Genomic DNA, 19,471 nt, shown 5'->3' on the forward strand with positions numbered 1-19,471 from the left:
CATCTTGACCTCAGTTTTTGTGTCTGTGTGCGTATTCCTGTGTGTAGGGCGATCCAGGCTTCCCCGGTTATCCGGGATTAGTGGTGAGTGTGTTCAGCTTCACTGATAGGAAGTCTTTTAATGTGAAAAGACACCTAATATAGTGCTGGCTGGCCACACCCATTTTTCTGCTGTCAGGGCGAGAGCGGTCTGCAAGGTACTAAAGGTCTACCTGGGCGCAAAGGCAACCAAGGTCGCGGGGTGAGTCACCAGATAAAAAGACAGGCATAAATATTTGGAGCTTGGAGGCACATTACTAGGAAGAGTATTCCATTCGGATAAATGGGAGCGCAGTGTTATTGGTAAAGTACAGTGCCATTAACTCAGTGTTGGCCTTTCACTACTTATTTTGGCATACGGAAAACAACATGAAATGAGCAGAGTGCTCATGTTGACTGATTCTTTGCAAAAAATTATGGCAAGTGGTTTTTGTGAAAAATAGTTGCTTCCTTCATGTGAGCATGACGGCAGAGGGCAACGGCGACTTAACGATACAGACATTGATACTAGTTTGGGATTTGCGCTCAACAGTTTAATGTAATACTCATTGTTTCTTCACTTTTGTCATTAAATTGGCGTTGTTTTAATCCCCTATGCACCCCATGCAGGGTAACTCAGGTCGAACTGGAGATGTGGGTCAGCCCGGAAATCCAGGATACGAGGGACACAAGGTGAGGGAACGACGCTTCTGAACAGTTATGAATGAATGAATAAAGATCCACGGAAGAATTCCCGAGTTGAAGAATAAACATCGTATTGAGAAAGGAAGACTTAATGACTTAAGCATGAGTGAATGAATTAAACAAAGGAAAGATAATCAAACGAAGGAATGAATAAATCAATGGATGAATGACTGCATGAAACGAATGTTAATAAAGCCACGACACCGGTGAGGATAAGCAAGTATGACAATGGAAAAACAAATGAAAGAAAGACAGGCTAAACAAGTCAACATATGAATTAAAAACAAATTAACAGTTAAATCATGATTGTAAATGAATGGTTTCATAAATGTCTTTGTTTGGCACTTACAGGGCCCACGAGGTCTCCCTGGAGGAAAAGGAAAGACGGTACGTGTTGTGTTCACTGTCATTATTTTCTTTTAAGTGTGTTGTGTTTATTAAAGTGTGTTATTGTTGCGTAGGAGTGCGAGCTGATCACGTTCATCCGAGACAACTGTGGTGAGTCCAGCATCTGCTAGCTGAAGCCACGCCCACTCTGTCATGTCATCAAATCATCTCTAAGCTTCTCTCTGCGTTTGTGGTCTCTTTCAGCTTGTTCCACAGGTACGTGTATTTCACTTCCTGTTTAATTTGTCAAGGCTAGAATTGCAGCTGCCATCTTAACTGGATCAGGAATCGTGATGAATGAACTTCAGCATATTTTGGAGGAAGGCAACAAACATTCTTGTTTGAATTTGCAACTACGAGACTACATGACAAGCAAACCAATGAAAGGCTAATGAATGAGTGTGTGAATGAACAAATTAGCGTGCGTAAGACCGTGTGTGAACCAATTAGTGTGAACAAATTCAGTAGATGAAAGAATTGAATGGATGGATGAATGAATGAACATGTAAATGAGGAAATAATGGTCAAAAAGAGAAGCACGTAAATGTGTGCTTGAATTACGGTAAGTTATGAAGAAATGCGTTCCTGTCGTTCAGACTTGGGCTCTTGCCCCGCCCTTCCCACGGAGCTGGTGGTGGCCCTGGACATGTCCGAGGACGTGACCCCGGCGGCGTTCGAGCGCCAGCGCTCGGCCCTGCTGTCCCTACTGGGGGACATCACCGTGGCAGAGAGCAACTGCCCCACGGGGGCCCGCGTGGCCGTGGTGGCGTACAGCGCCCACACCAAGTACCTTGTCCGTTTCCACGACTACCGCCGTAAAACGCAGCTGCTGGACGCCGTGAGGAACTTAGCCCTGGAGCGAACGTCCAGCCGGCGGCAGCTGGGCGCCGCCATGCGCTTCGTGGCGCACAACGTGCTGAAGCGAGTACGCTCGGGCGCCATGATGAGGAAGGTGGCCGTGTTCTTTTCCAACGGACCCACGCAAGATGTCAGCGACGTGGTGACAGCTGTCATGGAGTACCGCGCCCTCAACGTGGTGCCCGCTGTCATCTCGACGAGGAACGCACCCGCCATCAGCCGAGCCATGGAGGTAAGTTTGACCTTTGGGTTTTCACAAGTTCCTAAGTAAAAATACTTAGTTGCTGTCCCTAAATCCATTGTCATGTGACTTATTTCCAGTTTTCCGAAGCAGAAGTGACCTAAGTATTTGAGACGCTCCAGTCAGTAAAAGTAGTGCTTTATCTTGGGGCACCCTTGTATCAAAGCACTCGAAGTTAGTTGAGAAGCTTCCTATGGATAAATTGTTTTGCTGCCAACTTGTGGCATCTTAGAAAGAGTCAAGGAACTATGTTAAAGTTTAGTTGAAGAACTCTTAGACAAATGTAGTGCTCTTTTGCCATCTGGGGATATCATGGCACATTGGAACTCTGTTGTGAAATTCTTATTAAAAAAGTAGAGCTTGGGTGGGAGGTTAGGGCACCGAGTGCCAAGGAACAATAGCCCCTTTCACATCAAAGAGTCCAGGAACTCAAAGATCATTTGCCTCTTTTTGATAGAGGAAGGGCCCTCTTCTGCCCTCGTGCATCAAAGGAACTATGTTGAAGTGAGTTGAGGCGCTTGGCCAACATTTTGTGGCATCGTCAGGCAATTTTAAAACTTCTCTGTGTGGGTGACGTGGAGATTTCCACTATTCACAGCAGCAGGAGAACTGTAGTCTTTCCAAGTGCAATAAAACTCAACCCACATATCCATTTCACACGATGCAAGAGCCTTTCTTGGGGGGGCGGGATCTATCATCTGTTATTTGCCGTTTTTGTGAGAAGTTTAAACAGGTGTTTCCTTCCAGCTGGATGACACCGGACACTCCATCTTCACCGTGCTAGGGAGGGACACCGCTGCCGACCTCAGAAAGGTGAAGAACTGCGCTATCTGTTACGGTAAGCAGCCATTACGTTTGCATGCTAGCTTGACATGCGTTGGTGCCTTAGCTGCTCGGCGTGCTATTCACATTTGTTGTGGTCATCAAAAGTCAGCGATGAGCCACGCATTTGGCAGCTGGACCTTCAGTGGGGATTACCGGACTATCTGATGAGTTCTTCGTGATAAAAGCCACAATTCTGTCTTTTTTTTATGTTTTTAATTTTATATTGTTAAAAAAGAGCTTTCCAGCTCTTCATAGTCAAACGAAACAAAACATTTCACCTTATTTAAAAAACGCATTGTTTTGCTTTAGGTAAGGTCTGCTTAGCTTAATGCTAACAGACAATGCAAAACTATTAAAATGCTAACAGTTAGCATCAAGAAGCACATTTTTTAGAGGCTGGATAAACAGAAATGGACTAAGATGTATAATGAAAAAAACTACAGAGGCCTTCATTCTTTATCCTCAGTGAAGAACGATCACTTCGATATGTTTATTTCACCGCCCACATGTGGCAAAAGTGTACACACCCTAAGGAGCAGCCCAATGAACCCTTTTTTTCGTGGTTTTTTTTTTTTTTTTTTTACAAAATCCAAACAATCGAATGCTATTTTTTGGTGGGTGGGAGAGGGGTTTGAAAATATGTGTTTTTATTAGATTTTTTGAGAGGTTGATTGCATTGCAAGGTAATTATAGTGTCAGGCGGTATTTGTCTATTTGCACAGACCCGTGCCGGCATGGGCTGGAGTGCACATTTATCCAAGAGACGCCGGCGCCGCAGCAAGTGGAGGCGGATGTGGTGATGCTGATGGACGGCTCGCGCCAGATGCAGGCCGACGAGTACGCCGGCGCCCAGCAGCTTTTGGGCTCCATAGTGGAGCAACTTGCCATCAGCCCCCAGCCGAGTCGGGCCGACACCCGCGCTCGCGTGGCTGTCGTGCAGCAGAGCGGCGCCCGCGGAACCAAGCTAGAGTTCGGTTTAAGCGGTTACCAGGACGGGCGGCTCATGAGGTCGCACCTGCTAAGCAACATGCGCCAGGAAGGCGGATCCTCAGCCTTAGGCCACGCCCTCAACCTCTGCCTAAGGGAGGTGAAGACGGCCAACCACGCCCGCAGGAGGAAGGTCATTTTGGCCGTGGTGGGCACCAGGACGGCGCGGGAGGACGTTCCTGTGCTCCATGACACTGCCCTGAAGGCCAAGTGCCAGGGGGTGGCGGTGTTTGTGGTGACGGTGGGCGAGCGCTATGACCGCGCGGAGGTGGAGACCATGGCTAGCGAGCCCACGCAACAGCATGTGCTGCATTTGGGACGGCTTCAACAGGAAGAACGCCTCTACGCGCAGAGGTTCTTCAGAGTCTTCATGGCCGCGCTAGACAGTATGACGCAGTGTTTTTTTTTTTTTTTTTACCTTTTTTTTATTATAGTGGACCCTGCTTACTTGCAGGTCTTATGAATTGTTTTGCTTAAAAAAATTGTGTGTGTGTGTGTGTGTGTGTGGGGGGGGGGGGGGGGGTCAGCCTATTCCCCATGACTACTATTAATTTTTAAGGACCACAAAAGGGTAATGTACAATATTTTTCACTTTGACTCGAAATTCTTGGCTCATATCAAAAACACAAATCAGCAATGAATGACCATGATCCATTCGAGGAACAGACTAGTATCATAACTAAGTATCGGTATCAAGCCAATGATTACTTCAAGGTATCAGTACTTGAAATGGCAGTTGATACTATTTATTTTATACTTTGTACATCAAAAGTACTAGTGTCGGAAGAGAAGCATTTGCAGAGCATTGCTTGGCAAAAAAAAAAAAAAACTTGGTATCAAACATCCCTGATTCATTCAATTTGTTACAATAAAAAATATATTTTTTAATAAAAAAAATACATTTTTATATTAGAAAAAAAAAATGTTTGTTCCGGTTTGCCACACTAATATATATGTGTGTGTGTGTGTGTGTGTGTGTGTGTGTGTGTGTTATACAGAGGGTTTCAACACCTACCCACCTCCAGCTCTCAAGCAGATCTGCCAGCGGTCTGGTCAAGATGGTGGACAGATCCTTGTTGATGGGTAAGTCAATTACATACTCATTGTTGCCATCATGTTGGTCATGTGACCCATTTATCATCCAGTCAAGGGTTCGTGGAGGAGTTTGCCGACCAGGCACGGGAAGAGCCAGGCAGCCACTTGCAGGAGCAAACCGGACAGACTGATGCCATCCGTGTGTTGAGTCCAGAAGGTAAATAAAATTAAAAAAATAAATGCAGTATCAGTCAAGCTTGGACAAATTGTTTTTCATCTTTCTTCATCAAGAAAAAGAAAATCCAGAAATATGGAATACAATCTTATATTATGAAGATATTTTGTTGGAATTATTTAGTAAATAAAATGGTAATTAAACAATCTTTTATAGATTCTTTAAATTGGTCACATTGAGCCAGATAACAGCTTTGCACATATTGGCAATTTCTTTGTCAGCTTTCACACATGAATGATGCTTTATGACTTGGAATGACTTTCAATTCATAGCTGTGCATTATCAAGTGTTAACAGCTTGAATTTCTCAAATTAGGTCTCCAAATATTTGACTGGTAATGCTATAGTTTTGAGAAAGAGTTGACTATTTAAATACACTTTAAAAAAGTTAAAATAATTTTGGAAAATTGTAAATTTACAAAAATGTATTATTTTCAATCACTACCCCCTCAAACATTTATCCAAAACGTCATATTTATCTTTCAATTTTGGGGAGTTATTTCAAATTCCAAAAGGTTAGATATTTGAAAAAAACAAACAAAGGAAAATTGCAAATTTCCAAACAATGAGTATTTTTTATAAAAGGTTCATTCAAACAAAAACGGTAAACACTAAAAAAACAAATGAATAAAAATAATTTATTGAAAAAAAAGCTGTTTTTTGGATAATGCATTTTTTGGGGGAAAAATGTTTCTAGTGTATTGAACCAATAAACAAATTATACCAATGTTATATTGCACAGTTGAAATGAAACAATGAATTAAAAAAAAACATAGCTAGTCCACTGCTTTTCAAGATGCATTGTGGGAGTTAACAATTGGGCTAGTGTCGATTATATTTTACTTGTAGTTAATAACTTCCATTATGATTTGATTTCTCACTGTCACTCATAAAAGATGATGACACGCCGATGCCCAAGTCAACCGACGTCAGCCCCGCAGGTAAAACCCACGAACGCTCTACATATGCACGTAACCGGGCGACCCCTTAAGTCCGGCCTTTTTGCAGACCCGTGCCTGCTGGACGAGGACGCGGGCGACTGCCAGGACTACGCCATGATGTGGTTATATGACAGCAAGCAGCGGCAGTGCAAGCCCTTCTGGTTCGGCGGTTGCGGCGGAAACGCTAACCGCTTCAGCACTCAGGAAGCCTGCCAAGACGCCTGCGTTGCCTGAAGGAGGCGCCACGGCCCAAAGTGACTGTTTTCAACTTGAACCCTTCTCCACTTGATTATTTTGTAGGTGCTAGTGTCACATGATCAACATTCAACTCATTTGTTTGTCCACTACGCTTTTAAAAACATTCCAGACGTCATACTGACGTCATGTGTTACTATTAATTACAGTGAACCCTTTTATTATAAAGCATCCTACAAAACGTCTTTTGAAAAATACGTTGGTGTTTACTGTGTCCCACAAAACAATTAAATATTGTGTAATTAAAATCTAAATGTTGAAGCCAACCAAGAAACTTCACCAAGCTTAATATACAATGAGGAATGCCATGGCCAACAGAAATTAGATGCTACGGCACGAATGTTAGCGATTTTCAGGCGTTTTTGAGACCCAGAAACATTCGTGTGATTCTCACGCGTTGGACAAATAAAAACGGGTACAAATGACAAATGTTTGCTCGTGTGCTCCCTCCTTACTAACCTGAGAAAATTTGATATGGTCGCTGTCATGGCGCACTTTTTTTTTAAAACTTGATAACACCTGTAACCTAATGAGCTCCAGGCCTGACTACTTCTAACTTTACAAATGTACCATTTTCTTCTGCTCGTTAGCGCACTAGCGCTATCTGGTGGTAGTTTACTGGATGTACATCCAAACGTGCTCTTCTTGCGTATACAGTACTGTGAAAAACCCGCCCCCGCCCCCCCAAAAGGATGGTTTAAAAATCCGTGATAGGATTTACTCAGGGTTCACTGTACATTAATCATTACAGTCCAACACAAGAATAAAAAATAAATAAAATACAAAACAGGATGAACACTTGCAGAAAAATCAAACTTTCCTACACAATGAAACAAAGTTTTGATGGGTGTAAAAAATAAAATAAGAAAATATTAATCGTCTTATCATTTTGTGTGTGGGTTAAGATTGTCAGGTTCCATAAACGTGAATGTTGAGCTGAGTGTCTCCCTGTAAGAAAATGCGTTATTTACAATGATGACAATAATGACATTGTTTATTGAGCAAGCACAGGTCACATGACTTGTTCAACATCACATGATCAAACTATAAAACAAAATATTTACAAGATGACATCTCAGTGACATCAGGGTTTTTTTCATTGCATCATCGTGGGCCAATACCTTACAGGGTATGAGAAAAGTCTTTATGTATTTCCGTAGAACTCAGCAGGAGTTTTTGTGAGAGAGTGATGTGTAAGACTAAAAAGAGCGTTTGCGTGCATCACTTCCACACTTTGATGATTCCGTCCCTGGACGAGGTGACGATGAATCCTTGCGTGGTCTGGAAGGTGGCGATGTCTGTGATGATGTCATGGTGTCCCACGGGCAGCGCTTCGGGTCCCCGTCGTGGCGAATCCTCGGCGGCGCCGCTCTTCTGCTTGCTGTGGATCTCCTGCAGCGTAGGCCACGGAAATGAAGCTGTGCAAGACACTGCGACTACTTTACAGCAGTGATAGTTTTTTTTTTTTTTTTAATTTACTGGAAAATGTGTTTATTTTTCCTTCTTTCTTAACACACACAACTACTTAATTCATTCTCCACCATTGACGGAAAAAGACGTCAAAACTCTTATTTAATTGGGCTGACGATGAATGATTTAAATATCAACTGGATGAATTAGGAAATGCATTGCTCAGCTCGGCTTACCTGGACCACTTCTGTGCCTTCAATGATCTTCCTGCTGTACATGACGGACGGACAGTGCAGCGAATCGTTAGCGCCGCCTGCCACGATGTATGACCTCTCCGGGTATGCCAGATCCCAGAACCTAGCAAGTGCAACAAGTCACGGTGTCACAGGAGTTTGAATGTAAATTCAAGACCTTTGAGATTTGACGCCAAACCTGATTCTCATGTCGGAGCCTGCGGTCAGCAGCAGCGGATTGCCGTCCGCCGGACTGCAGTAGATCCCGTGCACGCTGTGTGGTGACGGCTGCGACGTCAGACAGATATCACACCCAGATAATTACTACTTTCCTATAGGTCTTTTTGCTTATGAATCGAAATATTATACAGTCAAAATCGCTCCAAACAAAAGATGAATATTTTCATGCCTCTCACCTGCATCTCTGACAGCGGCGGCGCCGAACTGGCCCACAGCGTGAACTTACGATCCCCCGTCTCCATATCCCACATGGACACCTCGTTGTTGCCCTGCACGGCTGCACGCAAGCGGGTCACATTACCGGGAAGTCAACCGGAAGTGAGCGAAACTGACAAGAGGAGGACTCGCTCACCGGCGATGACGGACGACTGGTAGAGCGGGTGCATGAGCAGACGTCGTATGCGGGCACGTGCCGGATGCGTGTGGTTGGAGATGGGCAGCTGGAAGCGCATATCCCAGCATGCCATGGTGCCGCTGCTCGTACCTGCAAAGGGCACACAGGCTCAGATGTTGGAAATCAAAATGGGACTTTTCAATGGCGAGCTTACCGAGGCACAGCCAGCATTGGTGCATGTCCACGCTGAAGGAGGTGATGAGTCCAAGGCGCAAATCGTGGCGAAGCGTCCAGGCGTTGGAATTGGAGCGAAGGTCCCAGCCCACCAGTGAGCCGTTGACGGTGGCGTACGCTAGCACTGCCTGAGCGCCAGAATTGAAATGGTGGATGTCCACCGCGCAGCCGTCCTCTTTCAAGTCCAGGGATCTGAATGGAATTTTTTTTACAGCGGAAATTGGACTTTGGAGATTGGAGCTGAAGAGAACATTTAATTTGTGGTTGCATTTCAGATGGCGGCGCCAAAAATGTGTTAATTTAACTTTTTACTTCTTATTCTGTTTTACTATCTACATCTACCATCTATTTCGATTTGGAAAGCTCATTTAAAGACAAAAGTACAACTTCATAAAAGAGTGACTTTTTACTGTTATAAAAGTGAAGACCTTTATTACTTTGCGTTCACATTTTAACTTATCCAAAGAATTGTAAAATACTTAAATATGATATGCATTAGTGAGAACAAATTCTTATCATCACCATGTAAGCTAACCTGGTCTGAAAGGGTTGCACTTTGGGCGACTTGGGCGGTTTGTTGGCTTCAACCGCCAGCAGCTGGATGGCGCCATTGTCGGACGCCACGGCCAAGTAATGCGAGCCCTGGCAGAAGGTCAGCGTCTTGGCGTGGCCGCCGATGCGTGAATACGTCAGGACCGACCTGGTGGTGGTGGTCTTGCCCTCCATCTTCTGACTGTCCCACACTTTGACGGTGCCGTCGTTGGACGCCGTGGCGAAGATGGCGTGCTCGTCTGACACTCGGATGCGGTTGACTGCCGCTTTGTGCTCGTGAAGGTGGGCCACCAGCAGCCCTTTCGGGTGCCACCCTGAAACGAATGTTGTTCAGATAGTGTATGTGCTACTAGTGCCATAAGTGACACACTGCAAGTTAACTTGTAGCTCACAGCAACTAGTGGACATTTATGCCACCCTAGTCACCAAGCTACTTGACCTATGAAGATGCCCCAGTCATTGTTAAGAGTATAGCCCTGTTGTACTAGTGCTGCCTTCCAAAAGTGTATTTTTGTACACTAGTATAAGCTACTGGTACAGTCCAGGAAAGTGAAATGCTATGGCAGGTGCACGCGTAGGGAAACGGGTTTCGCTTTTACGTTGTGTAGTGTAATTACACATCTACAGCACCAGGTGGTGCAGTGGCGCTCTGATTGTCAAAGTCTGCTGGAGTTCTGAACATTTTCAAACTCTGTGACGATTTTTCAAAATTAAATTCATGATTAATTAGATTTAGAAAAATCATCAGCACGTTTTATACTTTTCTTCAGGTTCAAAGGTATTGGTGTTGTGTTCCCGTTCCGTAAAAAAAATAACCGAGAAGCATTGTAATACTGAAGAAAACCTGTGTGTTACCCGTACTGCTCATGACATTATACTAGTTCATGTTGCCACCGGTAGTACTAGTAAGAAGCTATATTTACCAGTCCACTTATGTTTTCACAGTCCCGTTTCTTTGTAAACTTACAGAAGCTTTGCTTTTATGGAAAAGGGTCTCAATGTAATGCCAGAGGGAAAATAAGAGTCCCAGGTCAGCAAGAGTTGCAAGGTGGTGGCAAAGGTGTTACCGGGTGGCGGCGGGCGACTCTCCCATTCGGCGCTCTCCATCATCTGCTTGGCCATGCGCTCAGCACTGCACTGGTCACGCTTCTGTTGCACCAGATGCTGCAGCTCCACCTTACAGGTGTTGAGGCGGCGCTGGTATGTCAGGCCGCTCGTCACCGACTGTTGCACGGCCGGTGTTGGCGTATTCTTGCGGGATTGACTCGATGGCCCATCAGGCACCTGCAGGGTACAAAGAAAAAAGCTCCAGTAAAGCTTTTGAAATTCACAAAATCAAACTCAGAAAGCAGGTACATTACTTGAGCCCGTGAGCAACAGTGATTTCATTTTTAGTAGACAGTCACAAAATGGCCGCCCTCAAAAATGAATTAAAAACGGGTGGATCTTGCAGCTTGATTCATATTCCAGAAACACATTATTAATCAGAAAACTGTGTTTATACTTGTGGGGCTGCATAGAAAATACTGAAAAAGTTGTGTTGACTTTCCCTTTAAAATCAGCTAGTTTTAAAATGCTTCCTGAGAAAAGAAAAATCACACATAGATTTTTTTTCCTAATGGTTCAACCTACTGTGGTGGCCTGCGAGATAGAGGTGGTGGAGGCAGGCTCTTGAGATCCAAACATGCTCTTCCACTCCTCGTTCATGATGGAGTCTTGCTTTGTGTGCTTCCTCGCTGCACCAGACAAAAATGACGACGTTTAACCTACAATTCACTTGATTTTTTTTTCCTAGCAAATGAGGACAAAGCGTGACTCACCTCGCTTGTCTTCCACTTCGCCTTTGGGCTTGGCCAGGTCCACCTGGCGTCCTGTGATACCCAGCACGGCCAGGTCGACAACGCCGTTCTGGGCCGCTTCACCCAGATGTATTTGCTCACCCATGTTGGCTTTGGCCTTGTTGGACTTGAGCATGAAGTCTCGGAGTGCCAACAGCTTGTCTTCCTCTGCCTCAGTCATGCCCTGCGCAAAAAAAAAAAGGAAGGGAAAAAGGGGAAATAAGAGGAAAAGAAAAGGGAGAAACAAAGAAAGAGAACAGGGAAAAGAAAAAGGTGAAAGAAGGGGAGAGGAAAAGTGGAGAAAAAGGAGGGGAAAGGAGAAGAAAAAGAAGACAGATGAATAAGGGGAAAAAAGGCGAAAAGGGGAGAAGAAATAGAATGTGAACAATAAGGAGGACAGCGCAGGAGAGCAAGAAAAAAAGGAAAAGGATGATGAAGAAAAACAAGAAGATTAAGAGAAAGCAGAAGAAGAAAAAGGAATTTGATTGTGAGCTTTAAGAGACCAATAAATACTGTAAGTATTTTATTATATTATAGGCCAACTATTTGGTAATGGAATCTTATTCAACCATATATCAGAATTTACAATGGCCTGAAAAAAAAATCTATATTAGTCTGGAACAAGTTCAAACCACCAGGACATTAATGCTCATTTTATTAGCCTGTCTATGACATTGAGTGATTTGTGTTAGCATTAAGCTAGGAGCGAAAAAAAATAGTAGTTGCAACTGCTTATCTATTGTAATACATGCAAATTAGGATCACTGAGCAAAATTAAATGAAATCCATTCGATGTCAGGAGGTATTAGAGACCTGTATTTGAAGATTTATAAATAATAATTATGATGTGTATGCTATATTGTTAGCTCATTTACTGTGTTTCACGCTTCTTATAATGTACGATGTAAGATTTAGACATAGGAGATTTGCATTTTTTTTCTTACCTGTGATAGCAGCTTTTTGAGCAACTGAGCGATGGCAGGGTCGTCAGGTGGCATGCACTCCGGTATGGACCCAGTGCGCTTCTTCTGCCGCAGCAGCAGGTGGCGGAAGAGGCTGGCAATGTCTTTGGAGCGTAGCGCGTAATCAAAGATGGAACGACTCAACGGCTCCTTCAGGACGCTGAGCAGGACCAGCTCCTTGTCGATCTGTGGAGCCAGAAAGCGCACGTGAGCCAGCATGACCAAGACGAGGACGTTGAGAAAGCACGCACCTGGATGATGGGCTGCGTGATGAAGGGATTGAGGTGCGGCATTAGCTTGCAGTAGACGTCAGCCACATTGAGGTGTTGAGCGACCACCGTGATGAAGCCCACTGCGCCATAACGGATCCACAAGTTGGGGTGGCACAAAAACGGAGCTGCAGCAAGGAAGCAAATGAAAGAACAAAGACCCTTAGAGTATATTGGAAATCTGCTAGTAATTAGCAAAGTTTGACTTTTAAAATAAGTCAAATCTACAATACAGTACATAATTCCAATTCCACACTTAGATGTGATTTGTGAGATGCAAAATATTGTAGCAATTTTTTGTAAACTTTTGTTGTCAACTTGTAGTACATTTGTGTCAAACTATGTTTAAGTGACAGTAGAAAGGTTATAGCCATTCACCAATCCATCCATTTTCTAAAGTCGCCTATCCTCACAAGGGTTGCACGCTTGCTGGTGCCTATCCCAGCGGGGTCGGGCAGTAGGCGGGGGAAACCCTCAACTGGTTGCCAGCCAATTGCAGGGCACACAGAGACGAATGACCATTCATGCATCCAATCACACCTAAGGACAATTTAGTATGTCCAATTGGCCTGCCATGCAAGTTTTTGGAATGTGTAAGGAAGACCGAGTGTTTGGAGAGAACCCACCCGGGCATGGGGATAACATGTAAACTCCACACAGGAGAGTATGTACCCATTATGGGAAAAAAAAGTTATCATAATGCAGTTAACATAATGCAAACCCCAATAAAAAGGAAGTTCCCCATACATGTTGAAAACATGATTCAGTCAATACAAGAACAGGAGCTTACCGATGTCTGCGACAAACTCATAGATGTGAGGCTTCTGTAGAAGGCCCAGCTGGCACATGCACGTCAGCGCGTTAAGAGCTTTGTAGATGACAAACTCCTCCGTGTCGCTAAGGCCCTGCTGGAGGAGTGGCTTCAAGATGGCCGAACTTTGCCAGCCCACGTACGCTGCCACTCCTCCATGTGATGAAACACAAGAATAACATGAAAGTTAAAAGGTATTCTAGAATTGGGGCCCTTGGATACTTGGGAAACAGCTAACTATAATTTGGAAGTCACGTGCAATCAATTATGATGACATATCAATTAAAAAGTGCATATAAACATATGGGGACTGGTGCGCCAACAAAGCAAACATACTAGGCCATAAATATAAGTTTGAACACCAATGGTAGAGCAACACATATAAAAAATTTTTACAGTCATATATTCCTTATCTTCGGTGAAAAACAACTAATTTTACTGTATCTTACAGAGTCATTTTTATTGGCTACATTATACTTTCAATGACTGTATTGTAATTCCCACTATCCACTCAATACATTGAATTGAAAACAAAAAAAAGTCCATTTTTTTATTTTTCTAATTCCGTAAATTCAAATGAACATGCTAGTATGTTTTGACTGTATTACACTGCCCAACCCAATGGTCATTGAAATGAGAATAAAAACTGGCAATTATTTTTATTACTCTGTGCTATTTCCTTATGTTAGTACACCTTTCCTTTTCATTTTTTAAAACTAAATATTACAGCATGCCATTTCTAATTAAAATCAGATTGGAATAGAATACTGTAATAACAGCATTTCTATTTCTTTCATAAGGAAGGATGATTCAAATTAAAAAAAATTTTAAGTGAAACATTTAATGAATTAAGTCAGTTCCACGGTGATAGCTGTTAAGTTGACTTTATGTGATTTATGAAATATTATGATGTCCTTGGAAACTTTTATGATTGTTTTCCCTAAATTTCTGGATTAAGACCCAAGACAGGAGCTGGTTCTCACCGACGATGCTGTCGAAAAAGGCGCCTCGCAAGTGCCAGTCGTTCTTGTCGTTGAGGAAGGTGATCATATGCGACAGCAGCACGTCGTTGGCCTTCTGCCGGCCGAAGAAGACGCAGAGTCGGGTGATGCCGTTCTCCATCAGCGACTGCTTCACCACGTTCTCCGAGTCGCTCAGCAGCGTCACCACCTTCTGCTGCACCATCTCGTGGAGCGCCTGCAGCTCTGCACATTTGGGTTGATTTCATTGATTGAGAACAACGCCCGCTATTCATTATCCAAACCACAACTCGAAAGCAATGTTTGATGCACCAACCCGAGTCGTAGTTGTCGTTAGGGTGTAGCGTTTCCTCCACTTCCTCACCGCTGCCGTTGTGCTCCGTGCTTATGTTGTTCTCCTGCACCAACTCCAGGAAGCGGAGGGCGCTCTCTGCGAGGTGCGCCACGTTCTCTGAAATCAACGACAAAAATGTTTTTGATCTGGATACCGCAACTTTGTGCAATCCCCTTAATGAGGTAATAGCTTACCCGCGTACGCCAATCTGACTATGGTGGCGTCATCCTGTGCCAGGTGCGCAATGCCCGGCAGGATGTACTCCGGGTAGATGTTGACATCGTTACGTGGCACTTCCTTGACCAGCGCCAGCACTTTGGTGAGAGTGCGCACAGCCTGGGCTCGCACGCGGGGGACTTGGTCGTTGCAAAAGTGAAGCAGATATGGTGTGATGCGGTCCAGCAGGATGTCCACACCTAGGCGTGGCGCCAGGTGGAGGATAAGCTCCAGCGCCGCCAGCTTGGAGTCACATGAGTGCAGCGTCTGCAGGCAGGAAGTGATGACGGATGCCAACACCATCAGGCCTTGCTGCTCTTTGGCGCTCACTGTGCCATCGCCCGCATCCTGGGAGGAACCTGAGGTGCCTGTGTCAAGGATTTGCCAGCATGCATTAAAAGGGAAGTTTAGTCCAAAATGTTCATACAATAATAAGTTCTATGCGCCCCAACTAATTTGAACATGGTATTCTGTTTAATATTGTACATGTGGAATATGAAATTACCGTAAGTCCCCCCAAGTCAAATGGAATACCTATGTTCTTTATCGAGTACACACTGCTCTATACTTTGCCACTCTTAAGCTAATGGGCTGGTGACATCATGACCTCTCTGTTTTAGTAATATTCCTGTGAGTAAACAAGGATAGACTCGGACGCTGGTTCAGTCTGCTCACTTTTTTTTTTGGAAAATAATGCCTTAATAACCTCAGCTAACATGAGCTGCAACAGGCACTAGCTGTTAAAAGTCAACAGATGTCCGCACTCTAGCTCGTCCCGTTATGGTAAATATCGTAAGTAAGAATATAAAAAAGGATATAAAAATATAAAAGATATAAAAGTGCGCATCTGTGGGTCAAAACCCAGCTTATATGTATCATGACTGGTCATTACCTGAGCAACTTGGTTATCATTTATTGTCAGAATTAAAGGAATAGACACTTATATATCCGTTTTCAGCAAGACTTATGAGATAATTTATCTTGCAGCTTTCTGTCAACTGAAAATGACCATGTGCTATACGCTTAGGTAGCAAACAGCTCAGCTTGTGAACGTCACACGACCAACGGGTGTGCCGTGATTGGTCGTTACCTGAGTCTTGAGCACAGGTGATATCATTTTTAGTTGACAGCAAGTGCTAAAATGTGTTTGTCAAATGGCCAAACTCAGAAAACAGGTGAAGATGATTGATCATTACCCAAGCAACTGTCATGCCATTTTTAATCATCAGCAATTGGTAAAACGGACTAAAACCAAAAGAATTTATTTGACAAGAATCTTGCTCCTTGCGCATAGAACATTTTGATAAGAGCATTTTGGATTTGACTTCCCCTTTAAAAACATGTATACACTTGCTGACATGTCAAAGAAGGGTAAAAGCAGAAGTAATTTGTCAGTCACCTCTGAGGTTGTGCAAGATGTTGTCCAGGTCTTTGCGTATTACAAGCACTCGCTCGTCAGCCGACTGGAAAGTGTCTTTGGCGAACTGCGCCATGTAGGGAAGCAGGAAGGTATAGAAGATGTCAGGGAAAGCCTTTCCTCGTTGCTGCTTCAAGTAGTCTTCGGCTGCCAAGCGGCGCTCCGGTTCCCGTTGTACCATCTGAGACACCTAGAGACCACAGAGAGGCCACAACGGAGATGACTGGCTGGGTTTCCGTGGCGAGATCTCAAACACGAGCCTCACCAGTTCTCGGATGCTGCAGTCCTCAATCTTCTCCAGGACTTGCTCTGTCTGGAAGTGTCCTTTGCGGTACGCCAGTAGTTGGGATAGATCGAAGAGCGGGACACCCTCTGTGAACAGCTCAGCGATCACACAGCCTGATGAAAAACAAGGAAAACATGTTGGCGGAGGACTGGCCAAAGATAAAATCTTATTTAGCCCTGCCTTTCCCAAACAGAAGGGGGGTGGTTGGTGGTGTGTGTGTGTGTGTGTGTGTGTGTGTGTGTGTGTGTGGGGGGGGGGGGGGGGGGGGGGGGGGTAAATAACTGGCTTTGCTTCTGCCCTGTGTAGCATGATGCATCACTGTTAACAAGATTTTTTTTCTAAATCACATTAATCATTGAAGTGATTTAAAAAATAAAATCAGCACATTGTTTTATGGAATATCTTTTTCCGCCAACTAAATATTTAAGATATTGGTAATAGCGTTATTATTTTTTTTCAACATCAAACAGGTCAGTTGGTCGTGTTTTACAGTTTATCTATAAAATTAAATGCGCGAAAAGTAGGGGTGTTCGCTACCACTTTTGTTCAGACGACACCAGCATGAGTATTTTAACGCTTGAGTTGTACCGATCTTAACACGAAGTACCGAAACCACTAGAACATTAAATACATGAACTTTCTCAAAACTATCTTTTAATTTATAATTTCTAGTTAGTGATCATAAAACTGCTCCAAGAAAAGGGCCAATACTCATACCAGCTGCCATTGCAAGTACCGATACCTTGATATAAGGCTTGTTATTGGCTTGATACCAATATTTGGTGTCAGTACTCGCACATCCCTATAAAAATATAAAAATAATTTATTGTGGTCTCATTTTGTCCCAGTACAAATGGCAAGTATTTGAATTAGGGTGTGTAGACTTTTATATCCACTATAGCTACAGTATAATTCTGACGCACCTGCAGAAAAGATGTCCATGGCCTGCTTGAGCTCGCCTCTGCTCCTCTGGTTGCTGGTGCTCAGGTCCACCAGCGGCGTGTTCTGGTCGTTCTCAGCGGCAAACATGCTGCCGTCCACGAAGCGCTCGGGCGCGATGTAGCAAGTGCGCCGACGGGACGTGTCAAAAAAGTAGTTGAAGTCAGCAGGGTTGTCTTCAGGAAGATAGGTGGGCTTGAAGCTGGCAAAATCGCTGAGCAGCACCCAGTTCCAACTGGTCACCATCACGTTCTCGGTCTTGATGTCGCCGTGGCGTACGCCGGCCTTGTGAGCTTGGTCCACCGCAGTGAGGATCTGGAAGGCCAACCAGCGCTTCTCCACATTGTTCAGGAAGGGCCGTGTACTGATGCGGTCGTACAGGTTGTCGCGCACGTACTGACGAAAAAGGATGGCGGCCTTCTCCGTCAGCGAGGTCTTCTGGAAGGGCAGGCAGTTGTGGCAGGAGTGCAGACGGATTTTCAGCTCCTCCAGTTCCTGCTTGTAGCTGGTGAGCGGCAGCGATGGATCCTGAATGGCGAACACTTTTACCACCACCATGCCCTCGCGGTGCTTGGCGCGTGCCACCTTGAAGAAGCGCGTGCTTCCCAGGCTCTTGTCGTACTCGTGGTCGTGGATGTCAGAGAAGTAGCTGTCCACCGACAAGATCTGTGACGGGGCGATGCCCGCCAGCTGGTTGCCCATCGCCTCTGCCAGAGATTTTTTTTGTCATTAATCAGCCAGTATCAATACTCTGGTTTATCTAAACTATAAACCAGTTAGGGCAGACAGCAAACAACTAAAAAAGAGCCTTCTAGCTGTTCAATGCCAATCTTAGTTAAAGTTTACAAAAACAAAACAAAAAACAAATTGACATACTACAAATGTAGTAACAATATTTGAGACTTCTTTCTTTTAATCACAGGACTGGTAGAAAACTGCTAGTACTACTAGTGAAGATGTAAAATTCTACTAGTTAACACTTGGCACTTCATTGATAATATCATGCAAATGGGAACTCGCACACAGATCTGCCTCACTGGTAACAAGAAGAATGCCAAATTTTCCTTTCTAGTGATGACAAAACGAATACTATTATTTGGCTGGACATCAAAACTGGACGCCAAGGATAACGAATAAATGGTCAAAGTCAGCTTTCTGTAAGGTCCACCAGTTTTGCCTGGACGTCACTAGTGATGCACAGTAGATCACTAGTAATGTTTAGTTGTGACCTAGGAGTGACTGACATCGGTAGTTTAAAAAAATAAAAATAAAACGTGAATAGATTCATGTCGTTATTCCAATGTTTGTATTTTTCAAACAGCAATTGCATATTACATGGGTCGTAAGGTGAAAATCAAAGATAAATGATGTTGAGCAAGTTTTACGCACTTATAACTTGTAACTTTTTACTTTGTGCCATCTGACGTCATGTTATTTTTCACTGTGACATTTCTGACTCTGACAGTGTTCTCACTGTGGCACCTATAAGCAATATTGGACACACGGTTAGAATGTTTAAATTCCTATGAGTTCATCACATGACATAACGTTAGCATCCCGTTAGCTCTTCGGCTAATCATCATTAGCTAAACACCCAAAGCGTCCATATAAAATGACCGGAAGTAGTGGAAAAAAATCATGTTACCTGCTGATGGCGAGGCTAAAGTAGTTGCCGCGGGAGTTGTTTTATGAAGTCAGCGCGGACGACAAAACAAAGCAATTAAAGGCAGCCTTTTCAGAAAAGTAGCGAGGTGAAACGAATGATCGGCGTCGAGCAGCTGTTGTTGTGATTCCGGGTCAGAGTGAATCGTTAATCGGTGTCCGCCCTGTGAAAAGTAAATATGGCGAACTTTACAGTTTAACGTCCCCCCCCAAAATATCCTAATAATTATTATATGTAACTCCATCAACTGACTATACGAACTAATATT

General features: G+C 44.0%; 2 protein-coding genes across 2 annotated transcripts in view; one reads left to right on the forward strand and one right to left on the reverse strand.

The window, feature by feature from the left end:
- Positions 1 to 6,914, forward strand: part of col6a4a (collagen, type VI, alpha 4a) — a 22,283-nt gene extending 15,369 nt beyond the window's left edge. Inside the window, exons 28-40 of the mRNA XM_088410287.1 lie at positions 48 to 83; positions 178 to 240; positions 648 to 710; positions 1,074 to 1,109; positions 1,184 to 1,220; positions 1,314 to 1,325; positions 1,706 to 2,199; positions 2,956 to 3,046; positions 3,756 to 4,406; positions 5,019 to 5,103; positions 5,166 to 5,272; positions 6,186 to 6,230; positions 6,298 to 6,914. Of these exons, the coding sequence (XP_088266413.1) occupies positions 48 to 83; positions 178 to 240; positions 648 to 710; positions 1,074 to 1,109; positions 1,184 to 1,220; positions 1,314 to 1,325; positions 1,706 to 2,199; positions 2,956 to 3,046; positions 3,756 to 4,406; positions 5,019 to 5,103; positions 5,166 to 5,272; positions 6,186 to 6,230; positions 6,298 to 6,464 (1,887 nt within the window). The 3' untranslated portion in view covers positions 6,465 to 6,914. The remainder of the gene's footprint in view (positions 1 to 47; positions 84 to 177; positions 241 to 647; positions 711 to 1,073; positions 1,110 to 1,183; positions 1,221 to 1,313; positions 1,326 to 1,705; positions 2,200 to 2,955; positions 3,047 to 3,755; positions 4,407 to 5,018; positions 5,104 to 5,165; positions 5,273 to 6,185; positions 6,231 to 6,297) is intronic.
- A 547-nt stretch (positions 6,915 to 7,461) lies between these two features.
- Positions 7,462 to 19,349, reverse strand: pik3r4 (phosphoinositide-3-kinase, regulatory subunit 4). The gene is made up of 20 exons (XM_088410278.1): positions 19,186 to 19,349; positions 17,525 to 18,247; positions 16,581 to 16,714; positions 16,298 to 16,505; positions 14,877 to 15,266; positions 14,665 to 14,799; positions 14,352 to 14,573; positions 13,348 to 13,521; positions 12,540 to 12,685; positions 12,271 to 12,474; positions 11,309 to 11,510; positions 11,121 to 11,224; positions 10,556 to 10,772; positions 9,472 to 9,802; positions 8,917 to 9,128; positions 8,721 to 8,852; positions 8,545 to 8,645; positions 8,328 to 8,416; positions 8,132 to 8,252; positions 7,462 to 7,877 (listed from the first exon to the last, which is right to left on the reverse strand). The coding sequence occupies exons 2-20, from the start codon at positions 18,240 to 18,242 to the stop codon at positions 7,707 to 7,709; spliced, it is 4,011 nt and encodes a 1,336-aa protein (XP_088266404.1). The 5' UTR covers positions 18,243 to 18,247; positions 19,186 to 19,349; the 3' UTR covers positions 7,462 to 7,706.
- Positions 19,350 to 19,471: the final 122 nt, after the last annotated feature.

This window comes from Hippichthys cyanospilos, chromosome 3 (assembly GCF_059441005.1).
Source record: "Hippichthys cyanospilos isolate Australia breed blue-spotted pipefish chromosome 3, RoL_Hcya_1.0, whole genome shotgun sequence".
NCBI classification, from domain to species: Eukaryota; Metazoa; Chordata; class Actinopteri; order Syngnathiformes; family Syngnathidae; genus Hippichthys; species Hippichthys cyanospilos.